The 17,504-nt window shown below is 44.6% G+C and overlaps 1 protein-coding gene across 1 annotated transcript in view; it reads right to left on the bottom strand.

Annotated features, from left to right (window-relative positions):
• The window catches only part of FBXO15 (F-box protein 15), a 39,836-nt gene that overhangs the window by 10,651 nt on the left and 11,681 nt on the right, over positions 1-17,504 (bottom strand). Inside the window, exons 3-8 of the mRNA XM_007449678.1 lie at positions 17,415-17,504; positions 13,673-13,915; positions 12,896-13,105; positions 9,621-9,747; positions 8,361-8,443; positions 7,261-7,403 (exon numbers count right to left, since the gene is read on the bottom strand). The exon at positions 17,415-17,504 is cut by the window's right edge and continues 27 nt beyond it. Of these exons, the coding sequence (XP_007449740.1) occupies positions 7,261-7,403; positions 8,361-8,443; positions 9,621-9,747; positions 12,896-13,105; positions 13,673-13,915; positions 17,415-17,504 (896 nt within the window). The remainder of the gene's footprint in view (positions 1-7,260; positions 7,404-8,360; positions 8,444-9,620; positions 9,748-12,895; positions 13,106-13,672; positions 13,916-17,414) is intronic.

The following is a 17,504-nucleotide window of genomic DNA, read 5'->3' as shown; positions in this document are numbered from 1 at the left end:
AAGAAGAAAGGACCTGGACTCTCTGTATTCCCCATCAGCAGTGCTGAGAGGTAGGACATCCTCTCCCTGGACAGCGTCTGACTGAGGAGGATAATGTCTAGAGCTCGAGCTCTGCACTGGCAAACTGGAGGACCAGGCAGAGCCGCCAGCACGGAGCCTGCTCTGACCTGAAAGGCAGACAAGGTGAACAGTACAGCAGGCGTGGTGTCACCACGTGGGAGCTGAGCCCACCAGAGAAGTGTGGGAATTCACAGCCCAGAGGCGTTGGCTGTGGCCTCACAGCACTGGCCAAGTGCAGGGTCCCAGGGTGCTCATCCCCCAAGGGTGAGCTCTGTGTCTCAGGGATCTCACTCCAGCTCCAAGAATTAACTAGGGTCTTCTGGTTTGATTTTAGTAACATGTATTGCAACTACAACAATAAAAATCCAAAGAACCTTGTAGCACAGTACATGAGACAGAGTTAATAAAATAGAACACAGGGATATTTTATTCAGAGAAAATACTGTGACCAAGAGGTAGAGAGCATCAAATGGCCAGTACTCCCTCTGAATGCTTCACTGGGGTTGCTCTGTATGAATGTAAACATGGCGTGAATCTTTTGATTATCTGTATTCCCTGCATATGAACTGACTGCACAGTCATTTCTGGAGATCATTTTAGCCCATCGTAGGCAAATTATTCTACACAATGCATTCTATACTAAAACTCCAGAGAAATACATACATTTCCTCTAAAGGATGAAGGCATGCTCAGATTTATAGACATATCATGGTACAACTAATTAAAATAGCTACGAATTGCTATTAAGTCCAATATTTATCAGAATACCTGACAAGAGAATCTGGAACTGCAAAAGATGTGCACGGTATCTTGGGCAGCTGCTGCTTCAATGATCCCATGCTTTCTCAGTCACTGTAGTTTTACTGTGCGTTTAACATTTGGTAAGACCAGTAGCTCTCTTATTATTTTCAAAATTTAATCAAGACCTGGATGGTGGTCACACAGTTGTTTGCTTTATGATAATTTGTTTTATGCATTTCTCCTTGTGTCATTTCACAATACAAAAAAAGTTTAACCACGCAGGTGGCTTCAGAGTTACGGGTAATGGTCTACTTCTTACACTGTGTGGCGGCTACATCGGTTTTTAATTGTTTGTTTTTCTGTAGAGTCTAAACACACATCGGACAGAGAAAAGATGACACTACCTCACACTTAAAAATTTAAAACAAAAATTTTATCAACCATGCCATATTCATGTGTATTCCTAAATGGATTTTAGAGTCAACTTTTCAAGTTTCATAATAAATTCCCTTTAGGATTTTTTAATAGAACTGTAATGAATTTGTGGACTAAATTGGTACAGCCTCAGATGTTTTATTTAAAGATGGAATGCTGGAAGCCATCCGAAATGACCAAACTCAGGCTCTGTCCATCAATTACGTCATATTTAAAGTCGTACCTTTCCACTCCCTCTTACCTGGGTCTGGCCCACTCCCCATTAACCCATCTGAGCACCACCACTAGTCGCTTTACGCCGGCCCCGGCCCCCCTTAGCCTGCCCCTCCTCAGAGCCCTCCGGGAGCCCCTGGAGCCACCCTCCCCAGGGCCTGCGACCTGGCCCAGCAGGCTTCTCTGCACCCGTCATGGAGGGCAGGCGACACGCCTGAGACGTGCGCATCCGCGGCCAGCACACCCCCTGCATCCCGCCAGCAACTGTCAATGCACGCACCAGACACACCGATGGGCCTGGTCCCCTCTCCTTCCTGCCACTCCCCATAGGCTGCCTCCTCAGAGCCATGCGAAGATGCTCCCAGCTCTAGGGACGTGATGATAGAACATTTATCCTTGATGGGGTACAGTGCTGTCATCCCCTCCTGCAATGACATCGCTGGAATTTACTAAATATACTCGCTGGTACCACAAGACAGTTTCTCAAAAACTGTAGCAGGCGTTAGAGTCTGTACTCCGGTGAAATGTGACAACTCTGATGGCAACGGCACCCCCTGCTGACCCTCACTGCAGAACTACACGCAGAGGAAGCACCTGAGTCTTGTGTGAAGTCTTAGGGTGAAAGTGTTCCTCACCGTGAGGACAACAGATGAAGCTGAATTATTCCCACAGAAGTTTGCTGTTCTCTGTCACTTCACCTGGCCTCCTGTGTGTCCTAACAACCACCTCACCTTCTCAAGGGTGTGTCAGCACTCCAGCAGAGAAGGGCCCCACCTGATACCCATACAAGTCAACACCTTGAAAAGACAGAGTCACACACACAAGAAGATCCACTCTAGAAGCACATCACTGCAAAGTACGGTGGAGAGGAGACAGCGGCCAGGCTCGGGTGCAGATGGAGCTCCGCCATGCACCAGCTGTTCGTGATTCAAGAACTGGCCTACGGTCCACTCCAGCCGCCCAGTTAACAACACGGGAGAGATCACAGTGCCCAGCCCACAGGCTTGCCGTGGAGATTAATATAAATATGAAACGTTCAGCAAGCACCTCTGATGAGCGCCCATCCGTGTTCTCTGTCACCATCGTCCTGTCCTCATCATCACGGGCACAGCTTAGGCGTGAGGGACACACACAAAGCTTCATCAACATGATGCTGTATTTGCTGAGAACAAAGAGAAGGGGAATCCTCTCCTCTGAAGTCCTAGCACCTGCCTAAGACAGACCTCAACCCAACCCCTGGAGAAAAGAGATCGTGTCAGGTAGGAAATGCTGGAAGTGAAGGGCCCCTGAGGATGCAGGGCTGGAGCCCTTGAGAGCGAGAGAACAAGTTCTCTGCCAACACCAGCCCCAGGCACACGAGTTTGTGCCCTGGGTATAGACAGGGGGCATGTCAGCAGTCGCCTCGACAGTGTATACCAGGAAAAGGGATAGATTTCATTCTCCATTTTAAATAACAGAATAAAGGTAAATGGGTTAAAATACAGAGAAGATAATTTGGGCTCAGTGAAAGGCCAAATTTTCACACCTTCACAAAAGCGGGTGGGCTGTTTCCGGGCAGAGCAAATTCAAGCCCAGGAGGGGTCATTCTCTAGATCACCTCACCAGTCCTTCCCAACTCTGAGAGTCCAAGATTCTGGGCATAAAGACCACTGAAGAGGGCTTCCCTGGTGGCGCAGTGGTTGACAGTCCCCCTGCCAATGCAGGGGACACGGCTTTGTGCCCCGGTCCGGGAAGATCCCACATGCCGCGGAGCGGCTGGGCCCATGAGCCATGGCCGCTGAGCCTGCGCGTCCAGAGCCTGTGCTCCGCAGCGGGAGAGGCCACAGCAGTGAGAGGCCCGCGTACTGGGGAAAAAAAAAAGACCACTGAAGAAAAACAAGAAAACCTGAAAATTAAACAATCTAAGCAGTCAACTCAAAAAAGCTAGAAAAAGATCAAAATAAACCTAAAGAAAACAGATGATTTCTAGAAAATCATATAAATACTAAAACTGATTCAATTGAAAGTAGAAAACCTGATTATAACAGAATCAGAAACAGATTTAAAACATAAAAAATAAAGGAAAACTGTACCCTGAGTTAAAATGGAAAATGCTAAAAACCAAATAACTGAAACCAGTACCTTAAAAATAAGCACACATGTGACAAGAGAAGCTTATCTTAGGGATTCTAGGATGTTAACCAATAGAAGATACATTAATGAAATTCACTATAATGGTGTAAAGGAGAAAAAAAATCATATCATCAATAGTTGCCCAAATGTATTTGATAACATTTAACAATTATTCCTGATTTTTTTCAAAAAATCCAACAAATCCAGGAATAGAAAGAAACTTCCTTAACTTGTAAGAACACATAACAAAAACCTAGAACATTAACAAACTACCTACCTATGGATGTTTTAAAAAGAGAGAATGAAAAAGATCTGTATCTCATTCTAAAGACTAATCTCCCACATGCTGCGGAGCAGCTAAGCTCAGGCGCCACAACTACTGAGCCTGTGCTCTAGAGCCCACGAGCCACAACTACTGAACCCTGCACACCACAACTACTGAAACCCATGTGCCTAGAGCCCGTGCTCCGCAACAAGAGAAGCCACTGCAATGAGAGGCCTGTGCGCCGCAACCAAGAGTAACCCCTGCTCGCCACAACTAGAAAAGCCCGTGCACATCAACGAAGATCCAACACAGCCAAAAATAAATAAATAAATAAACAAACAAACATGCCCATTAAAAAAATAAATAAATAAAGACTAATCTCCAGAATAAATTATTAATTGGGAAAAAGGAAGGAACTTAAAAGGGAGTATAGTATGCCTCATTTAAAAAAAAAAATGGAAGAAATATGAATATATTGTATATAGCATTATGTATTCAAAAAGAAACATTTAAAGAACAAACCTTAGGCTAATATAAAGGGGTAACTTTGACGGGAGGAAAAGAAGAGAAGTGAAGGGACAAGAGTAGCAGTAAATGTCTCTGAACCACATTGCTCTGTAACTTCAACTTTGGACCATATAAATGTTGTAAGTAATTTTTAAATGTAAAAACAGAAGCAAAGGAATCCTGAAAAAATAAAAAATCAACTGAAACAAATCACTCTAATTGCATATCAAAGAGATAGCATACCCACAGACAGCAGAATTATTTTAGGTGACTTAACTTTTTCTAACATGACATATCTTAAACACATAAAGAACCACAAAGAAAATCTTAATTAAAATAACATTCAGTAGGTTATTACTAATAATTTCAGTACTGTTTTTGAAATTATTATATATTTTGATGTTGTTTGGCACAAAGACTTTCAGCAAAAGAAAAGAAATATAAGTGTATAATAAAAAAGGTTGATTAAAAAACCCAAGATCTTTAATTTAAATGAATGTATGATTTATTTCTATGTATTATAAAATCTACAAACCTCATAGCTCTGCCTACTGAAAACCCTAAAAGAAATGAAAACCCAAGAGTAATGTGCATCCCTAGGATGCAGATTATGGTCTCTAAATACCATAATGTAGTGGGAACGAAAAGGAACCAGAGCTCCTAGGGAAAATGGCCAACTCCGGGTCTGGGTAGGAAACGGACAAAATGAGCCTGAGGTATCTTGTCCTGTTAGAACACAAGCAAGTTACCAAAGATGACCACACTCATATCAAAAGAACAGGAGATGAGATGAGATGAGATGACAGCACAATTTGAACATCACAGTAACAATAAAAATAATAATGACTTCAAGTGGACTATAAAATACATAACCTCTATTTTTTTAATCCATGAATTCATAATACCTCCCCCTCAAAAAAACTTACAAGTTATCTTCAAAGACTATTAAAGCATTAATCACTATGTTGTAAATTAATGAAGCATTAAGCATGTACCATGCCTTTCCTATATTAATTATATTTCGTGGTAATTAGTTGATAATAGAAAACCCTTCTTTATAAAAGAATGCTAATAATAGATGTAGAAGGAGTGACAGAATTACGGGATCATCATTTTACAATCTCTAATAAAATGATGGATATAAGTACCCATCATTTGGTAAACATTCATGGAGAAATTTACAGTAGAAGAAGCAGGCTGAAAAATCCCTGAACCCACTGATCAATCTTAACCTATTTAATATTTAGGCAAATTGCTTGAAAGACGCAACATACCAAAGCTCACACAAGAATACATAACCTAAATAGCCATACATCTGTAAAAGAAATTGAAACTGTAGTTAAAAACCTTCCCACGAAGCAAGCTCCAGGCCCTGATGGCTTCACAGGTGAATTCCACCAACCACTTAAGAAATACTGCCAGTTGTACCCAAATTCCTGTGAAAAATTCGAGTGTTAGGAATACTTCCCAACTCATTCTATCAGATCAGCAGTGGCCTGAGACCAAAACCACACAAAGACGTTACAAAACAATTAGGAGATATAATATCAGAAATAACAAAGATGAAATACTTACTAACAATCTTAAGAAATGTGCAAAATTAGTATGAAGAAAATTCTGATACACTCCTACAAGACATAAAAGTATTTCTGAACAAACTGAAAGACACTCCACATTTATGGGTAGGATAAATCAACGACGAAGATGTCAGTCCACCCTAGGTTAATATACACATTTGTCACAGTTCTATCAGAAGTGCCATCAAGCACAGAAAAATCTAGAAATCTTCCCGAGACAAATGCAAAGACGGCTCAGAGAAGAAAGGAGGCTATGAAAATGGCACAGAAGCCAGCCTGATGTGGATCCCACTGACCAAACTGGGGACTTCACAAAGAACAAACTTAGGTTCACAAAGAATAATGTCTGTAATTGATTATAAATTACTGAGTAAATAAAAACCAAAGAGTCCAAAGTGACACTAAACAAGAAAGACAGAGAGGAGAGAGTGCACTCAAAACCGTTTCCCACCACAGGAGGTGACAATTACATCACTTTCCTAATCTGAAAATTGGTGGTTAAAAGAGAAAAGATGCAAGCGTTTACCCTGCCGTTACAGGAATCCACCCAGTTGATGAAGGAAAGCTCTTTACAAAAGCTCAGTTAATAAATGTGGACACAATGACAGAATTTTAAAACCACCATTTTCTAAACTCAAAAAAACTGATTTGGGCAAGGAGTATTAATGGATGTCAAATCCATTAGCTAAAAGAATTCTGGGAACAGGATATTCAGAAACGAAGTGCATAGTTTCCCCTGTAAAATATTCTTACGACAAATGTTAAACTTCAGTCTATGCAAGTATCTACACCAAACTTCAAGGTCATGGGATACAGAGGAAAGAGAGCAAGAGGAACCAGTCAGAGAAACCAGAGCAGGGCACACTGCATTCCCTCTTTTCCTCCTCTTGACTGGTGTCCCTTCCCTCCTCTGTCCGCCCTAGTCCGTGTCTCCGCTTCTGTGAGCGTGATAAACACGGTGCAGGACAGAGGGCTCGGCTGCCTTTATTCTCATTCGGGACGGGCTCGACACTGGCCCTGCCAGCAAATCGACCAAAGTTCTCTGAGAAAGAAGAGAAGAAGTTGGGGTGGGAGGGGGGATGCGGTCGGGCAAAGCAGTAAGTGCCAGTAGAAAGGCTGAGCAGAGAATATTCCAGAAGGCAGAGCAGGGGTGACAGTGATGACGGAGACAGAGCCAGCATCTGAGGAACTGCACAAGTCCTAGTGATCAGGGTCTGGGGAGGACGGAGGGCCAGGACACAGTTAAGGGGCCAGCCAGGGGGCAATTCTTAACTCAGACGTAAAACGTGGTCCCCTCGCCTCTCCAGCCTTGGAATTCCACTCTGAAACAAAAGACTCAAAGAGTTTTACCTTTGCTGGTGGAGAGGTTGCGAAATGTGCCACACAGGCAGAAAACTCCCCCACTGTGCATATCAACATGGAGTTGGTAGCCACTCAGTCCACACTCCGGGCTGTCATCCAGAAGGGGGGTATGAGGAGGCAGCTCGTAGGGGCTAAAAAGCAAAACAAAATGTATCTGTCAACACCAGAGGTAAAATGCTTGAATTGGAAATACTCTAAAAAATTAACACCCCTTCAAAGCACCAGCTTTCATCAACCCTCTACAGATTGCCAATCACGTTCAGTACCACAGACGCAGAAGAACGGCCCCCCGTTCCTTCTACCAACTTCCGTATAAACGGGCAGAAGCGTGTGTTCCCTGCGCATACCCAGACCACCATGACAGAACATGGTTCTGAAATCCGCCCGGGGCAGCAGCTCCGCTCTGCTCCGCAGTGGTCTCGGCATCCAGAGGGCTGAATGCACAGCAGGAAAATGCACCCAACAACAGATCTACAGCTCAGGGACTCCCCCGGAAGAAGACCCAAAGCCACAATGAACGAGTTTTCATTCAGTAAGAAACGCGTTACTACATAAGGTAACAAACTCAGAAGCACTGGGGAGCATTTCACGTTTAAAAAAAAAAAGACATATGGGAGTCTCAGCCCCAGGGGAAGGGTGAGAGGAGCAGTGAGCCGGAAAGCATGTCCCCCACCTGATGACCCGAAGTTCATTAACAGACACGCCGTCCCAACCAAGCAAAAACACATCTGCAGGTCGGGCCAAGTGGGCCACAGGTCTGCCTACCTTTCAAGACATGAAAATGCAAACTATTGCAGAGAACCTGCAGCACCTCAGTGCACTAGCATCTGGTAGTAATGAAGCTTCCCTGCCCTATAAATCATACTCCACAAGGTGGGTCACCCTGAAGCCAAACAAATAAAGCAAACAGCTACTGACGGATAATCCAATGTTTTTAGTAACAGCTACATAATTTTGTCTGTTGGCTTCTGTCTACTGATTAAAGACAGAATGTCTTTGTAGCTATTCTCAGGATATTAAGATGGTATCAACTCCGAATCCTTTATGCTGACTGTACAAAATTTAATACACCACATACGAATACATACATAGCAGCCGAGCCTAATGTGCTCCTCTCCACAAGGTGATGGAAATGAAGATTTGCCATAACAAAAGCCAGTTCTTCCTCCCTCTGAAAAAGAATACATTTTTCAACTGAAATATTTTAATTTTTCATAAGGTCATTGTGAAGATCGCAGCACATTCATCTTACAGATAGATATGGCTTCTTACAACCTAAGATTCCTGCAGTGCCCACGCATTATCACTGTCTAATAAGACTTATCTGTCACATTGATAGCAGGACCACAATGCACCCAAATACACAGAGCATGCGGTACCAAAAGGATTAACACGCTAGTATTTATGAGACATCAAAGTGCTGTCTGACATATGATGCCTGTGGAAATATATTTTGTTAGTTCCAGGTTGTTTCAAAGTCTTTTCACAGATAAAGAGGAGGCTGGTAAGAACTTCACAAGGTTAATCCCACACACACTCAGCAGCTGTGGCAGGACCTGTTTGACTTGGCAAACCCAGTGGGAGGGATCAGACTCCAAGTCCACTCATCATCAGGTTGGGCAGCAGGAGACAGGACAGGACAGCACAGGAGCCGACACCCGTTTCTCCCGGGACACAGCTGCCCTGCCAGGGGAAGGTGACCCAGACGGCAGCCTGAAGCTGCCCTTCTCCAGTGGCCGATGGGACGATCGGGTCAACCAGAGTCCTGGCATCCGCTCGACCAACCCGGATGGACCAACTCAAGAGCCCAGAGTGAGCCAAGTGCTGCCTGGCCCCCAGTCACCTTGTACAGAGGGACTGAGGGAGAAAGACGACCTGACGGCAAGAGCGGGACGAGGGAAGAAAGGGTCCGGAGGCTGGCGTGGGGACCTGGGTTCTGCCTGGCCGCCGTGTACAGACGTGAGTGCTATCCCCAGAGTCAACTTGGGAGCTGCCATCCTTACATGGCTCCAGGCGAGACGCATCTGAGGGCCCCAGGTTAAACGCACAGGAGACGCTCTGGCAGAGGAAGGGCGTGAAAAGAGCAGAAGGATGGAATGTGGACCGGCTGGAGGAGGAAGGGGAAAGTCCCAGGATGTTAAAGGGGTAACATGAACCAAAGCGCCCAGGCAGGAGGGGCTCGTGTGTCACAGGTGAGGGTAGAAAGGCAGACCCGCCACGAAGGCGTAAGGGCCAGGCAGCGGGAAACATGAGGTCCGTAGGAGGGTGCAGTCGCTGAACATCTAAAGGACTTAAACCTTGACCCCATGCACAACGGAGCAAACATGGCAGGTACGGGCTGGGCTTACCTTCCAGAGCCCCACCACGAGGCCCGGGTGCAGGCAGAAGATCCGGATCAGCCTATCACAGCCAAGCATGGTGGACTCGGTTAAGTGACTCAGGTTGTACTTTGCAATTAAAGAATGCCACCGAGGTCTTTGAACATCATGCCAAAGAAAGGAGAGAGAAAAATGAGCTCTGGCTTCCCCCGTGTTGTCGATTCTCTTTGGCACATCTAAAAAGACTATTAAGAACATGCCAATCATGCACACATTGCTAATAAGGAGAAACAACTTGTATAAATAAAAGGCAAAATGGATAAGTCCAAATTTCTTACCGTCTATCTTATTCTCCCCAACCCCGCTCTTACTGTCAACTCCACGGCCCCGTCAGCAGTGAGCCGAAGAATCACACAGGTGAGGGAGAGGAAGAACCATCTTCTATCCTCTTCCCCTCAAAACCCAGCACAACGCTACAATCAGCAATAGAGTCTCAATGTATGGGATGCATAAGCAAAGATGAAATCCCTTAAATGACAAAAAAGTAGGGGGTCTAGCAGGCTGCCTGAAAGCAGGTTAACCTTTTAAAGTTATTATCAAGAATAGCTCAGAGATAGTGAAAACTGTAATGTCGGAAAATAAATTTAAACCAAAATCATGAGTGTTTTCATGAAGGAGATACAGCATGAACTGGATATTAGAATTAGTGAACTCAGCTCTACTGTTCATCATGACACGTAAAATCAACAGAATGAAGCATGCTATTTGCTCTATCATGGCAGGTGGAGATGTCTGTCATTCCCAGAGGCAATTCAGGAAACCCTGAGGGAGAGGCAATCTCAGTGGTCAATTAACACAGCTCAGCACCAGAGGAAAGTCTCCAAGGAGCTGGGGGCCAAGGGTGCGCCTCCAGCACCTAAGACACACAGCAGCAGGTGACAGGTATTCAACTGTTCGTTAAACAGAAGAAGTTAAAAGCCAAGGCATTCCGCCGTGCACTGTTTCAAAGCAGAGGGGGCTGTAAGCGTGGAAACCAGATACCTGGCTGCCAGACCATCCTGGCCCCTCACTCAGAGAACTTCTTGCGCTGAGAACTACACTGGTCAGGGAGAGGCGTTCGGTGAGCGTGCGCGTGAGGGAGAACCTAAAAATGTGCTCAGCACGGGAGAGCAGACTCGGGGGAAGCTGAACGCCAGGTTGGGAACCGGAGCTGAAACCTTAGCTCCAGCCCTACAGACTGTCTCAGTGTGACCTTCACCTGTGTCCAGGGAGACGGCCCCACCTTCGAGGGAGGGAAATGAAATGAGAGAACCTCCCCAGAGCGCACGCCACAGCCACTGCTGTGACATCATCAGTGTGGCCACGAGGCGCCGGGGCTGGGAGAACACCCCTCAATGTGCCCGAAGCCGGCACCCTCAGACGCAAGGCTCCAGACCAGCTGCACGGACTGCACAGAGAACATGCTGGTCCCCCTTTGCCTTGGCCTCACAGGTTCGTCCTGGCGCAGAAACTAAGGCTGACATCTACCCCACGTTTCTCAGAAGTTCGGGATGCAGGGCGTCACCTGCAGAATGGAAAACGCTGGCCACAGTGACAGCATAAAGTGTCCGACCGGGAAGGCACATATGACAGGGACACACAAACTGCAAATTACATGGATAAGGCTTTCACTGTTTTAAAAAAAAAGTCTCACGGAGGAAACAAGAAAGACCCAAATCAGAATCAGTGAGTCTCTCCTCTGCTGTCACACAGACGCGCACAAGAACTTGTTTGCGCATGATGAAAGCATCTGCTCACAAACTTGTGATAAAAGTGCCGATCAAAAGAGATTCCTGAAAAACACTTTCAGGGTTTGTTCACCACTGTTTATCAAGTGCGGTCTGAAGTCCATTGAGTTTTAATGTATATAAATTAAATAAAATGAATTTTCCCAATGAATTTTGGCATTTCTGTCACTGTGCAGTATCTAGTATTCCTGACCTGGATGACAATTTCAGGAACACAGTATCTTTAACTGAGCTTTACAATTCAACACTATCCATTTATGAACTTGCATGATCATTTAATTGATGTTAACAATTCTGTCCTAATCCCTATAAACAATATCTCATGATATCAAATAACATCGTGTTCAAACTAGTACAGAGGTTGCAGACTCATTCTCCAAATATAATTTCATGGTGCATAAAACCTAAAGACCGCTTAGAAAAATTCTGGGGTCCGTCATGATACCATATAGAATTTCAGAGATTTATGCAAATAAAGGTACCATTCAAATGTGTCTGTACACAGGGGAACCAGGAAAGAAGGTGGTTCTTCTGTGGAGATGCAGACCCTAAAGCGAGATCTCAACACCTTCCATGGCAAGGGCTGGGAGAGAAGCCTGTGGTGGGGCTGCAGCTCACAAGGCGGTAAGAACAATGCCCGCAGATGCCCTGCAAGGTCACAGGGGCCTTGAAAGAGGGAAGGAGGCGGCCGGGGGCAGGAAACCAACACTGGAGAAGGAGAAGGCAGCTACCTTTGCGTTTCCAGACATTTCATGTCAGGAGGTCAGGGTGCTATGTGTGCCACAGTCCAGCTTTTGGAAGAAAACGACTAGTGGTGAGAAAAGTGAGCATGAGAAAGTTCTTGGGAAAAGCAAAAGCCTGATAATGAGTATGAACCCAGTGCAAAGCCATCTCATGACAGAATTATAATAAGTACTCAGTAAGCATCAGCAATACGACACACACGCATCTGATTTATGCATTTGATGATGAAATGTTTCACTCTTCTTCACAGCAGCCATGAATGCTGAACACTACATCACGACTGTCATCACCCCATTTTACAGACGAGAAAAGAGAGGCACAGAAAAGTCACCTGCACAAGACTGCATATCTAGCCAAGTTCAACACAGAAGCACATAAAAAAAAATTAATGACTTTATGATCTAGTGTTTAAACTATGATTACTGTATCCCTTACTAAAGAAGGAAAATATAATAGTTTTATATATCTTTGTGTTAACATGGTTAAAACTAAAAACTTCCAAAGGCCGGCCATCTGTCATCTGGGAAATTATTATGAGAACATCATTCCCTAAGTTATAGATAACCAACGTACGAGGAGCCTAAGCTCAGGCTTAGTCATCAATGTGAGAAACCCCTGCTTCTCCTATATGATAGTGATCCAGAATGAAAGGAAGGCTTTAAGATGCAATCAAGTTAAAATACACCACTGGTATTTTTGAATGACAAAAGGAAGGCCAACTGGCACTTACATATACGATGTCCTCACCCAGAGGTTCTGCTGATTAGTACTTACCCGTTTTTGATGGCGGTTTGAGACCGGTTCAGAAACACTGGCGTCACCCCACACAAATCTAAGGTCGACAGTGTGACAAGACGTGGCCAGTCTTTGCCATACCACACGGCCGTGACTGATGAATCATTGAGGGAAAGATCGACGTGCTCCAGGATGTGTTCTTTTCCACTATTTTCTTTCAATATAATTACCCAACCTAAACCAGATATTCTGAAGAAAGAAAAGCAAACAAAAATGTCTGCCTAGCAGCAGAAAAAACACAAAAAACAAAAGAACTGCAGTCTACCACATGTCAACTCTAAAGCACCTGGTACCCTAAAAGCCAAAGCCAAAGTTCCTAGAACACGCTCGACATAAATTTTCAAGTCACAACAGTTCTCTCTTAGGACTTATCTCCTCACCTAACAAACACCCACGGAACAGCTGCTCTGTTCCAGAAACTGGCGATACATAGATAAAGAACACAAAGGGCTCTGCCCATGGAGGGATGCCTTGAATGAATCTCCTGCTTTACTTACAGCTGACGACCAGGCTGCTTCTGCTTTTCATAAAACCTCTGAACCAAATATATGGAATAGGAAAATACTATGTATTTTATAGATACACAAAAGCACAAAATATCCAACAGTCCCTCACAATACAAACCACACATCAGTCCCATATACACAATACTTGGAACTTACACCACCCTTCTTCTTAAGGTGATGGTGCATCTCAGTGTTTAATGGCCCTCTCATGACTACCACACACCCACCCCAAGAAGCCACGCCTGCCTACCTGAGGGCCTCTTTGGTCTTAACTGGGAGGCCTGTGTAAGGGTGGAGAGGTTTGAGAACCCGAGCTAGAGCTGCTTTTACAGACGCTATTTGTTTTGTAATATATTCTTTCTTCCAATATCCAGCTTCTTTATCCCCAACTGACAGTGAGTTCGTAGACACGGCTGTCTTCTCTACTGAATTAACTTTCCAATTAGATCGTTTAGGTGAAAAGGCAGTTGAGTAGATTCTGATCCAAATAAAGCTGGGGGAAGAGAGGAAATATGTTAACTGTCTAAGAGACACTGTAATGCACTTGTAATTGGAATATATTAAATTAGAGATATGCAATCATTTTTAAATAGTCTATTTCCATGAACAAGTCAAGCTGAACACTTACAGTTGTTCATATGTTAAACTGAACTGTAGTGTGAGGTAAGCGTTTTAGATTCACCAACCCTAGAAACACATACTAACAGGAAAAGCTTGCTTCCCGGGGCTGAGTTAAAGTGAGTGATCTCATATTACTTGGCACCATCCCTAATAAGAACTGCCGTCTTACACCAATAATTGAAGAGAAGATCAATTATAGGAAAAAGCAGGAAGTGTATACAATATGATTCCCTATCTTAAATGCATAAATGTTTCTGAAAAGAGAAGAAAGGAGTTTTAGATAGATAGATAGACAGACACAGATATACACACACACACACAGAGAAATGTCAACAGTAACTAACATGTTTGTAATTGTGTGTTCTTTTTCCTTTCTATATTTTAATTTTTCAACAATGAACATGGACTGCTTGCGCAAAGAGGAAAGAAATAAAGATGACTAATGACAATGAACAGTGACAGTTCACAGTTTTGAGCACCAGGTGTTGAGCGGTGCTTCAGCACTTCGTACGCATTAACTCACTTCATCCCCCAGCAGAACCATGAAGTGGCAACTACTACTGTCCCCACTGAACCGATGATGTGACTGAGGCGAGGCCCAGATGCAGAGTGCCCTGGGCCAGATCTGTACGTAAGTGACAGAACTGCCACTGAATCCACGCAGCCTCAACCCCTGAATGTCACTGCCGCTTCAACAGCGCAAAGAAATGGGTTCAAGCAACTGTATCCACACTCAGAGAGCCAATCAGCCACAACGCTGGAATTCGACTCCACACCCTTGGTTGGTTACAGTAACCATCCTAACACTCCTGTGATGAACCATTTTCACACACATTATCTCACTTAATTCACGGTCAGGGGAGCCTCAAGAGAATGAAAACGTCTTACGGAATTAAAATATTACATATATTGTTCCTCTTGATTATTTATAAAACACAAAGTTCAAGTTTAGGATGCTTTTGACAGTCCCCAAACCCAAATACATGCATTTCTTGATCACAAGATGCTCCACCTTGTTAAAAAGCTAAAGCAGATTTAAGGACAAGAGCATGTCTGTCTAATCTGACTATCAGTCAAGCACAGAAAAGCTTCAGTCAGGTTGTTCAGGACATAGGGCCAATTTAATGTTTTGATAAACAGTTTTTCCCAGAGGGCTAGAAAATAACCCCCCACGTGATGATCCAGATCCAGCCCAATGTAGGCCTCCCTGTTACCCCACACAGAGACTGGTGCTCAGGCCAAGGGCTGCCCTACGCAGGGCAGGGAGGCAGCGCCACCGAAACGGCTGGGCGCCAGGGAGACCCCACCCTTGCAGCGGGTCTCCGGAAAGTCAGCAGTGTAATCGGCTACAGCAGGGCTCCTGTCCTCTCCTCAGATAATGCTTAGAAAGTACCACTAACTTTCCAGAAACATTCATCGTTTACCTATCCAGTTGTTAATACATCCTTTTATGAAGTCTGGCTATGAAAGCACACTCTTAAAAATACAATTCAGGGACTTCCCTGGTGGCACAGTGGTTAAGAATCTGCTTGCCAATGCAGGGGACATGGGTTTGAGCCCTGGTCTGGGAAGATCCCACATGCCACAGAGCAACTAAACCCGTGTGACACAACTACAGAGCCTGCGCTCTAGAGCCTGTGCTCCACAACAGGAGAAGCCACCACAATAAGAAGCCCACGCACAGCAATGAAGAGTAGCCCCGGCTCTCCACGACCAGAGAAAGCCCACGCGCAGCAATGAAGACTGAACGCAGCCAAAAATAAATAAATTTTTAAGGAAATACAATTCAACTGACACAATTAAGATTCTCCTCCAAAGAAGGAAACAAACCTTATGAAGGCTAACTTCCTAAGAAGTTCAGCTTTTTAGAGGACAGCTACTTCCAAGAAAGTGGGATGGGCAAGTATGCACAGACTCTCACTAGAGCTGAGCCCACGAATGCACTGAGAGGTCCGGTGCCTGCCCCGTGTGGGTCTTGGATAGAGGCGATAGAGACTAAGAAACTTATAATTTATTAGTTTATCTCAATAGTCTGAGTTCTATCCTTGAGTAAGGTAAGAACCTGCAAAAAAGCTACAGTTTTCAACATTTAGTTGACCCCTTCCTTGAAAAATGCCTCACTGCACTTTGCTTTAGTGAATGTCTTCATCTCTTACTAAGGGTCTTTAAGAAAGAGACACACAAAACTTGCCCTACATTCATTCTAGAACTATTTCAGGAACTGACACTGCGTGTATACTGACACAGACGTGTATTCTCTAATACAGGAAATATCTTTTTAAATTAAGAGATAAAAAAACCACCCTGCCCAACCAGAGAATAATACGTGTCCCCTTCTTATTATGAGAACTTGGCTGTTCATTAGTACAACCTGGAGAAATTTTAAACACAGATTCTAGAACACAGAGTTAAAATCTGCAGAAATGTACATACCAGGGATCCAAATATTTTTTTGAACTCTCCCAGCTTTTCTAATGCAGCCACTCCAGGGACCGGCATCTGAGAACCACTGTACAGATGTTTCCTGCTCACTGCGTTCCAACATTCAACAATATCACAGCCCTCCATCTGTTACTCTCCGTTTCCTCACCCTATTAAACCACCAGTGAAATCTGCTCTTTTCCCTGGTTGATACGGGGGGTCCATGTGGGATCAGTATCTGTCTGATCTTTTGATGTTCAAGGACAGAGGGACCTCAAAGCCAAGACACCACAAACCTCACCAGAAGTTTGCAGGATTCCACTGTCTCGCCCCCAAGATAAACTTCTGAGCTGCAGACAAAGATCACAGTGACAAAACAAAAGAAGGGGTTTCATCCCTCTTTTCATAGATCTCCGCTAGCCCAGGGACGCTCCACTGGCCTCCTGCTTCCAGGGCAAAGGCTCCCTGAGCGCACGCTCTCTCCTATCCCACCCGCTTTACGCTTCCCCACCAAGCAAGTTCCACGGCTGGCCAGTTTCGGTTCTCCCCACACATACCTAAGGAAGCCCCTTCCCTGTCTTTCTTTAGGGTCTGCTCTGCAAGGCCCAGGCTGGGGTTAGGCAGGGGCAGGCTCCACAGTGCTGCTGCAGACTGTGTGGGTAAGTCGGCCTGCCTCGGGGACAGCAAGCCCTCCCGGACAGCAGACCAAAAGCCACTTTCTCCAACAGTTACACCAGCAACAAGCTTCACCTTTTTCAGTTCATGCAAAGAGATGCAGAGAAATGCAAGCCTTTGAAAATATCACACATTAGACATATTTCTACTCATGTATAAAACTACTCTTGAAATTCTTTTATATTCTAAAAAATGGTTAAAAAGATCCTACTAGTTTTCTCGACTTCCATCAAAACACTATCATACACGACAGAGAGACTTGGTTTTCTCCTTACTTGTCACTGGCCAGGTGATAAAAGCGCCTGTTCACACACCCGGCGCACAGCAGGGCCCCCGCATCCAAGTAGGACAAGATCTTCAGCAGG

Source organism: Lipotes vexillifer, unplaced genomic scaffold (assembly GCF_000442215.2).
Source record: "Lipotes vexillifer unplaced genomic scaffold, Lipotes_vexillifer_v1.1 scaffold196, whole genome shotgun sequence".
NCBI lineage: Eukaryota > Metazoa > Chordata > Mammalia > Artiodactyla > Lipotidae > Lipotes > Lipotes vexillifer.
The sequence above is the reverse complement of the archived record's forward strand: the minus strand, read 5'-3'. Positions and strand labels throughout refer to the sequence as shown.